Source organism: Cervus canadensis, chromosome 32 (genome assembly GCF_019320065.1).
Source record: "Cervus canadensis isolate Bull #8, Minnesota chromosome 32, ASM1932006v1, whole genome shotgun sequence".
Lineage (NCBI taxonomy): Eukaryota > Metazoa > Chordata > Mammalia > Artiodactyla > Cervidae > Cervus > Cervus canadensis.
In genome coordinates, this window is record NC_057417.1 from 2,984,546 (window position 1) to 2,994,196 (window position 9,651).

The following is a 9,651-nucleotide window of genomic DNA, read 5'->3' on the forward strand; positions in this document are numbered from 1 at the left end:
GGTGAGATGGTTGCATAGCATCACTGGCTCAATGGACATGAGGTTGAGCAAGTTCTGGCAGATGGTCAAAGACAGGGAAGCCTGGCGTGCTGCAGTCCACGGGGTCACAAAGAGTCGGACACAACTGAGGGTCTAAACAACAACAACAAAAGAACTGGAAGTAGTTGAGGATGTGCTTAGGTCAAAGCCACCCCCTCCAGGAAACCTTCTTACTGGGCCCCAGCACCAGCCATGATCCGTGGCACTTTGTACCTCCAGGCTGGTAGACAGGGCAACTACTTCTGAGTCAGTCTGATCCAGGTACAAATTCTAGCTGTGTGACCCTGGGCAAGTTACTTAACCTCTCTGTGCCTGATCCTGTCATCTGTTAAAAGGGGACATTGTCTTCCTCGAGGGGGTCCTTAGGAAGCTTAACTGAGATGAGGCACGTGCAGAGTGCTGAGCTCAGAGCAGATGCTCAGTAAATAAAACACTGCTACACTGCTATTTTCACTTTCTGCATTTTATTATGAAAGCACTTTACAGTGCTACCCAGCTGTAGACTTTAAGCTCTTGATTGCTAGGAACAGTTGATCTGGGTGCCCCCTTAGGCTCCACCAACACCTGGCTTCGAGAGGGAGCTCTGCAAATGTTCATTGCCTTGAACCGCCCGAAGAAACGGCATCCTACCTTACCCAGAGAATGAGGAGCAGGCCGTTTCCTTTCTCCACGGTCCCTAGCAGACTTGGGTCATGGACACTTGGGCATCTGAAAAGATACCTGCTGGTGAAATTCTGAGAGCTACTGTACTGGAATCTAGAACTCCAAAATTGGCAACTCAGTATCATAATTTAATATGAAGTATGTCATGCTGGGGCTTCCCTGGTTCCTCAGGCGGTAAAGAATCTGCCCGCAATGTGGGACACCTAGGTTCAATTCCTGGTTGGGAAGATTCCCTGGAGAACGGAATGGCAACCCACTCTGGTATTCTTATATTCTGCTATCTCCCCTGATGCTATCTCAGCCATCCCAGGCCACTGGCTGCCTGCAGGGATCATCTCCAGACCTGCATCTTGGCTGCCTGCTGAGAAATTGCTTGCCTTCAAGAGGGATTATTTATACCTACTTTCTCTATAGAGCTTCCCTTGTGGCTCAGCTGGTAAAGAATCTGCCAGCAATGTGGGAGACCTGGGTTCAATCCCTGGGTTGAGAAGATTCCCTGGAGAAGGGAAATGCTATCCACTCCAGTATTCTGGCCTGGAGAATTCCACGGACTGTATAGTCCATGAGGTCACAGAGTCGGACACAACTGAGCGACTTTCACTTCACTTCTGTATGTTCAAACCAACCTTCCTTTATTTCTCTTGCCCTTTTCTTTGTTTATGATGCCCATTTTTTCCCCCTTACCACTGAGACAGAATAAATTGAGTGTGACTAATGATTTGTGACACCATTTTCACTGTGACAGCTGGCAATGTAAAGATGCACAGCATTTTCATAAATATGTACTCAGGCAGGATAAAAGTAAAAAGTGCCCAAGGAGAATCTGTTTATACTCTCCAAGCGTAAGTAACACCGAAGGCATTAAGGAAGTCAGTTTTTAATACCAAAATTGTTACCAGGGTGCATCCCCGATTTCCTGATTGATTTGAGGCAAGTTTCTGATATTAATGAGAATATTAAATTATATGGAGGTTGCCTCCTAATCCTTTGATTGATTTGAAATGAACTTGAATCAGGGCAGCTTAAAAATAGCCTTTATAGCATCTTTATGACTTGATACCATGGGGAAATAAATATGAAACTAATGCCACAGAAGGCTTCCTCCTGGTGTAGGGGCTGCCTCGGCCAGGAATTCTTCCTCTGGTGGTAATTTAAGAAGATGCTTGTCATCTCCTTACAGCAGTTCATAATTCAAAAACAATCTATACATAATACTCAATTAAGGAACCACAGAGCCATGTCGGCCGCTGATGACTGATGAACAGGCCGAATGGAAATTTTGCCCAACTCAAGAAAACACCGCTAAAATCAATCCCCTTGTCAGGGAAACCATGATTTATTAACACATTCCTTAACCTGCATTGAGTTGTGAATCAATGCATCCACATCGAAAGCTAATACCAAAGCAAGATGGCTCAAACTTCAAACAGGTCCTGGTGGCAGAACTGTAACTCAGACAAGGGCCTGCACGTTGCGGGGCCAAGCTGGTTGTGTCTGTGTCCCCCTCCAGGAGGGGCCCCTCGGGGGGAGATGTGGACAGAGGAGCCTGGTGGGCTACAGTCCATGGGGTCACAAAAGGGTCAGCATCTATGCCCTCATCCAAACCTCTCTGTCACTGATGAGACAGGTGTCATTATTCTCTTAACAGGTGAGGAAGTCGAGGTTCACCAAGGTCAGTAAGTGGCCCAAGATCCCCAAGGACAGAACCCAAGTCTGCAGCTTGGGCTCTGGCATCCGAGCACCTGGGTTCTGATCCTGGCTGCCCTGTTTTCTAACTGAGTCCCTTTGCCTTAGTTCCTTAACTTCTCCATGCCTCAGTCTTCTCATCTGTAAAATGGGAATGACTTCTGTGTTCTCCCTCCCAGGACAGAGGTCTATTGGGAGAATTCAGTGAGACGTTGGGTGAAAGTCCTTCGAGTCCTGCCCTACTTCCAAGCCTCCCTCCACCCACTCTGCCTCAGTGTCTGCCCTTACTTGGGACCGGACCAGGAGCTATGATGGAGATTCAGAACTCCTTGACTTCCCAGGAGGTGGGAAGTAGACCCAGAAACTTCTAGTACCAAATGCCAGACTCCCGGTTCTTGTTCCAACCCAAGAAGAGGCTCCCACTCTTCCCACCTAAGTCTCATGTCTGGGCCAACCAGGAATGTCACAGAGCCTTGAGGTCCACACCAGTACCCAGGAGAGTGGAGGGTCATTCGTTTGTCCTTACTTTGAGACAGACTTTAGCCTCTTGCCTGATGTCCCTTTGTAATTTATCATATGGTCATTGCCTCATTGCCTTTTCAGGATGCAAATACCAAGTTCTTTATTGTAATGGAATGAGCCAGAAATGAGAAGAGTCTGAACACAATGGCTCTTCTTACTGACAATCTCTTTCAAAATCTTTATTTCTAGTCCCCTTTGGCACCTTTGCTCACCTAAAAATCCTCATTTGGTCACATTTTCTGTGACTTGGGACATTAACAATAAATGATGAGCACTTGGGCCCAGGGGAGAGAATGGATGGGATTCGCTGGTGGTGGAGAAACCCAGCTGTCCGCAGCCCGCCGACACCCATTCTGAAAGTTCTGCTGGTCACTTGCACAGTCTCTATTAATGCTCCTATCTCGGCAAATGCCAATAAGTACGGCGTGAAATTTAAACATAAGTGAGTTTTTACAGCTAATTATGGCTAATGCGAACTACTTTCAAAATTGCCAAGCATTCCCTCCAGAATAATACAGTTTGCAACTATGAATTAGGCATTAAGAGCCAAATTTCATAAACATGATTTAGCAGACAACAAAATAATAATACTAAGTGCTTTCCGACTGGCCATTAGGAGCTCCCCAAGGTGGGTCTAATTGCACACGCTCCCACTGGGACTTCCGACAGCACAGACCGTCAGGCTCGGAAACCCCAGGAGGGCGGTGGAGCAGGCAGGCATTCCACAGCCCTCCAGCCCGCATGGTCTGGAGCCTTTCACGTCCCCAGTGATATGGTTCCAGCTGCAGCTTTTAGCCACATGGCTCCGTCCCTCCTGTGCTCCTTTCCCGGTCCATGCCACCTCGATGTTGGCTTGTGATCTCCAGGTCAATTCGTGATCACTGCAAACATTACTGCAATGAAAACATAAAAAGTGATGCCTCCCCCCCTTGCTAACCCCGCCGCCCACTAGCCTGGCTGTGAAATCACCCGTGTGAGTTTAGTGTCTGTCTGTCCCCCATTCAGCTGAGGATACAAACACATGCATACACATGCTCTCACACGGACATTATCTTTTTCTTTTTTAGTTGGAGAGTAATGGCTTTACAGTGTTGTGTTGGTTTCTGCCATACAACAACGGGAGTCGGCCCCAAGTGTGTGTGTGTGTGTGTGTGTGTGTGTGTGTGTGTGTGTGTACGTATATACAGAACTCTGTCTCTTGAGCCTCCCTCCCACCCTTCTAGAGCACCAGGTTGCGCTCCCTGTGTTATATAGCAACTTCCCACTAGGTATCTGTTTTACATATGGATGTTATGTTTATTTTACAAAAACAGGACCACACAATTTTTTTTACATCTTGCTATTCATACTTAATAATATATTTGGTGCCTATCAACACTGGTGTATGTAAATCTACCTCTTTTTAAAAAAAAAATACACATACTATAATTTATCCAGTCTCCTATAAGTGGATATTATAAATAATGCCTCTGTGCACACTCTGTATTTATGACCACAGACACAACACACCTACACCTGTGGGCTCTTCCCTGGTGTTTCCAAAGGATATGTTTATGTGAAAATGTTGGCATTGGTCTAGGGGAATGCACAACAAAATGTGAGAAGCCAGTTGCACCTAGTTACCTCTGAAATGAGATATGTCTGTTTGCATCTTAATAAGAGTCAACGGAAATAGCTGTCTCCCCACCCTTGGCTGTTTTAAGTAGGGAAACCTAGGTCACCTTTCTTTCCATCCCTAGCTGCGGGCCCGGGCCAGCAGACAGCCACACCTATGTACAGGTGGGTCTCAGTTCCTACTGCAGGACAGTGGCTGTAGTCTTCAGGGCTCTGTTCAAAGTTTCCCAGACCTACTGACGAGCAGGGCTCAACATTTGGATCGTGTTTTCATCATGCTTTCCGGAATCATTGTCAAATGCAGAATAATTCCTTCACCATGAAGATCCCTCCTGTAGCCACACCCATACCCAACGCCCCTGCACCCCTGTCCCTAACTCCTAGCAACCATATCTGTAATGTTGCCACCTTAAGAATGTAATGGAAGTGGGGACTTCCCTGGTGGTCCGGTGGCTAAGACTCTGCCCTTCCACTGCAAGGGGCCTGGCTTCAGTCCCTGGTCAGGGAACTAGATCCTGCATGCCTCAGCTAAAGATCCCATGTGCTGCAATGAAGACCCAGCATAGCCAAATAAAGAAAGAAAGAATTAGGTAAATGGAATCATACAGTATGGAACCTTTTGAATTGGCTTTTTTTAAGATCAGTGAAATTTCCTTGATATCCATTCAAGACATTGCATCTGTCAGTAGTTGATTCCTTTTCGTTGCTGAGTAGTGTTCCATGGTGTGGATGCCTCTTAACTACGACCATTCCTTAGACTTTCTGTGTTTTTGATGACCTTTACAGTTTTGAGAAGTACTGGTCAGGTATTTTATAGAACATTTACTGGCAAATAGAAGGGGGAAAAGTGGAAGCAGTGACAGATTTTCTTTTCTTGGGCTCCAGAATCACTGTGGATGGTGACTGCAGTCATGAAGTTAAAGGGTCTACTGGGATCTACCTGATGTTTTTCTCATGCCATAATTATGATCACAGAGGTCAATTACTGTTTTAATCCCAATCATGTTGCTGTTCAGTTGCTCAGTCATGTCTGAATCTTTGTGACCCTGTCTCCACGCCAGGCTTCCCTGTTCTTCACCATCTCCCACAGCTTGCTCAAATTCATGTCCATTGAGTTGGTGATGCCATCCAACCATCTCATCCTCTGTCGCCCCCCTTCTCCTTCTGCCCTCAGTCCTTCCCAGCATCAGGGTTTTTTCCAATGAATCAGCTCTTCACATCAGATGGCCACAGTATTGGAGCTTCAGCATCAGTCCTTCCAGTGAATTTTCAGGGTTGATTTCCTTTGGGATTGACAGGTTTGATCTCCTTGCTGTGCAAGGAACTCAAAAAATTCAGTAACAGTTACTACAAAATTCAGTGGTCTTGATATATTCACAGAACTGTGCTACCATTGCCACTGTCTTAATTCCAGACCATTTCTACCATTCTGCAAAGAAACTCTGTGCTTGTTAGCAGTCGTCCCATTCCTTCTTTCCCCTCTTCGTCCAGCAACCTCTAATGAGCTTTCTTTTGCTATGGATATGCCCATTCTGGACATTTCTTAACTTAGCGTAATGTTTTTGAGAAGTGGTGGACTCTTAGTCTTTATATGTACAAACATGTATCTATTTTGCCCTTAAATTTGAATGATGGTTTAGTTAAGTAAAAAAATGGAGTTCACAATTACTTGCCCTAAGCATTTTGAAGGTATCACTCCCTGGTTCTTTTATGATTGAGATGCCTGCTACCTGTCTAATTGTCATTCCTTTATAATATTTTTGCCATGATATCTTTTGAAAACTTTTCTTTTTGATGCTCCATAATTTTACCATGACATATGTCAGTGTGAATTGATTTTTATATATCCTACTTAGTACTGTTTTTTTTGAAAACCCATATGTTCCTCCCTTCTGGAAAATTCCTGGCTATTATTTTTTCAAATTGTTCTTACTATTATTGCCTCCTTCCTTCTGTTCCATTTCCTCTTAAGCCTTCATTGATACCTCTTAACCCATCCTTTGGGTTCTTTGAATTGCGCATTCATATTGCTTGAGTCTGGGTCTCTATGTTGTTTTCTGATTCAGCTCCTCAGTTCTTCCTTTTCACTCACTGATGCCCTATCTGATTAGTGTCTAGTCTACAACTTATCCAATTTATTGAGAGTTTTGTTTTAAAACTTTAACTTTTATGTTCACCATTTCTAAATTTTCATTACCAACTATTCTTATTCAATTCATGCCTGTTTTGTTTCATGACGTCTTATTCTTTTTTACAGATATTAGTGCTTTATTGAGAATATTTGAAGGCCAAATATTTATTTTAAATATTTTCCAGACTGTTAATAGCATTGATTTCCCATGATGTGAATTCATGTCCCTGATTGAAGAGTTTGTTACTTAGCATGAGATTTTCATGGCTGGTAGGATTTTTTATTTCAGGTTCAATCTGAGTAAGAAGCATTTTGGAGTTTTATTTTTCCCTCACTTTTCTCTTGACTAACTTCTCTCTGTCCAGTGGTTTTGGTTACTTCCACCCCAAAAGTATCCATCTAGGACCAGGCTTTATAATACTGCTTTAAAGTCCTGGTCCCACAGTCATCCTGGGGAAACACGTTTTGGTTGCTTGACCTGAGCCCGTGTCTGTCTTCCCTCCTTACGTCCATGGGTTGCAGTCAGCCTTCACCCAGTGCTGGCCTGGAGGCACCTCCTACCAGCACAGGAAAACCAATGATTAAATGTTAAGGAGCTATATGAGTTGGTTGTTAAAAGCCATTACTACAATTTAATTATACAAACTCATCATTAAATAAATTATATTAAGAAGCAAAGTTAATACTCAACATACTCAACACTTACCAGTCTCTTCTGTGTATGTGGTGGTGGAGGGAAGACATAATTTTTTTTCTTTTTCTTTGCCTATTTTTTCTTATTTCTAAAATTATGAAAGTGTGATAACATATTTACAAGAGACATGGAAAACACAGAACAAAGTCACACATAGTTCCGCTATATATTTTGTTGTTGTTGTTCAGTCGCTAAGTCATGTTTGACTCTTTACAAGTCAAGCCTCTTTTTTTTTTTTTTTTGGAGCGCTTGTTAACCACACCAGCCCAGCACTGCCCTGACCCAGGGCAGCAGAGGTTTCCTTCAATCTCCTTCCATAACTGGAGGTATTGAGGCTCCCCTGTTTCTGCCAGGAGCCAACCTTTATTTCCTTATCTCAGAGAAAGTGCTTTCAGTCTCGATTATAAGAGCTCAGCTCCCACTCACTACTCTGTCTTTCCGCTTTTTTTCTGGTCGCTAGAACTATTTATTTTGGTTTTGACGGCTCCCTCTGTCCTTTGGTTTCTTTTTTTGTATTTGACCCATCGTGGCTCTCAGTTTGGAGAGGAAGAGCTACATTAAATGTTAACCTTGCTGAGCTGTCTTGATTAGAGCTCCATACACGTTCTTTTTCATGGACATGTACCTTCTGCCTTCTGTGGCCGTTTGTGTAGGCCTCAGAGGGTTTCCTTCATCTCTCTCAAAGTCATTCACTTTATCACCCCCTCTCTCCTTGTTCCTTGGGGCTTCCCAGGTGGCTCAGTGGTAAAGAATCCACCTGCCAATGCAGGAGACACAAAAGACACAGGTTGGATCCCTGAGTCGGGAAGATCCCCTGGAGTAGGAAATGGCAATCCACTCCAGTATCCTTGCTGGAAAATTGCATGGACAGAGGGGCCTGGCGGGCTACAGTCCACGGGGTCATAAAGAGTCGGACGCGGCTGAGCACCGTATACATACTGCACATTACTCGTTCGCTAGCATTTCCTGTGCAAGGCAGACAGACAGGTGAATAGTGTATTGTGTACTGAGTTATCCTTGGAAAGAGTCTCGATGTCACATGTGCCACCTTCGTATTTATTATATAATGCTGAATAACATCATGTATTTATCATTAACAATGTGCTGCTGTTCACAGAAGAAACCCTTGGAGCCCCCGGTTATCTCAGTGGAAATCCTTGGCCCCCTGACGCTCTCTCCCTCCCCTGCAGGTGTCAAGGCTGTCTTCTCCGGCCACTACCACAGGAACGCTGGGGGCACCTACCGGAACCTCGACATGGTGGTGTCATCCGCCATCGGGTGCCAGCTGGGCAAAGATGCCCACGGGCTCCGAGTCGTGGTGGTCACCGCTGAGAAAATCGTCCACCGGTACTACAGCCTAGATGAGCTGAGTGAGAAGGGGATAGAAGACGATCTGATGGATCTGTTGAAGGAAAACTAATCACCGATTACGATTGATTTACTTTTCACTTCTACTGTTTTTTTTTTTTTTCATTTTGTTAGAAACAGTAGCTGCATACAACCCCTTATTGGAATAAACAAAAAAAAGTGTTCCAGGCAGATTTGTGAATTTATGTCCTTCCCCTTAAAGGACTGGGTCCTGCCCTAAATGATACTCAAATGGAACTGCCCTCCCTTTTTAAAAGAGAGGAGGGAGGAGCCTGAGAATGAAAGAATAAATGATGTTATTAGAATATCCCTGCATGGGTGATTAAATACGTTCTCCTGATGATGTGTTTCTCACCTCTGCTCTTCATTAGATGGTTTCTGGCAGCCTTTGGTAAATGTCTACCTATCAACTTCAGTCACACCTTGACATCCAAGTGTGATCTCTGATAATCCTTTGAGCAAACTGCATCTGATTATAATAAACTGTGGTCAGGACTCCCAAAATGTTAAGCAAAATGAAGGTCATCTCCTTTCCTTCCTAACAAAACAAATCACCATGTCCCATTACTAGAGCCGCAGACTCATCTTAATAAGGAGCTGAGCCGCTGACATTTGCTGTTAAAGTCTGGGACCAGTGATGAAGGTGATGCAGGTCAAGTGTTGCGTTTACCTTCTTGGCAGCTGAAAGAGTCGCCTTTGCACCTACGTGTGCTCAGTCGCTTAGTCGCGTCTCTTTGCAACCCCATGGACTATAGCCTCCAAGCTCCCCTGTCCATGAAATTTTCCAAGCAAGAACCACCTGGGAAGCCATAAATTGTCCATATTTGAAAACCTCATCCCAGAGACTAGAACCGAGCCCTTGAAGGTCCATCTCTGCAGTCAAGGGCGGCACACCTGATTCCCTCTCATTCATTGCTGCAACAACTCCTCCACA

The 9,651-nt window shown here is 44.5% G+C and overlaps 1 protein-coding gene across 1 annotated transcript in view; it reads left to right on the forward strand.

Annotated features, from left to right (window-relative positions):
- The window catches only part of CPPED1 (calcineurin like phosphoesterase domain containing 1), a 127,638-nt gene extending 118,612 nt beyond the window's left edge, over positions 1-9,026 (forward strand). The window contains exon 4 of the mRNA XM_043455282.1: positions 8,540-9,026. Coding sequence (XP_043311217.1) covers positions 8,540-8,769 — 230 coding nt within the window. The 3' untranslated portion in view covers positions 8,770-9,026. The remainder of the gene's footprint in view (positions 1-8,539) is intronic.
- Positions 9,027-9,651: the final 625 nt, after the last annotated feature.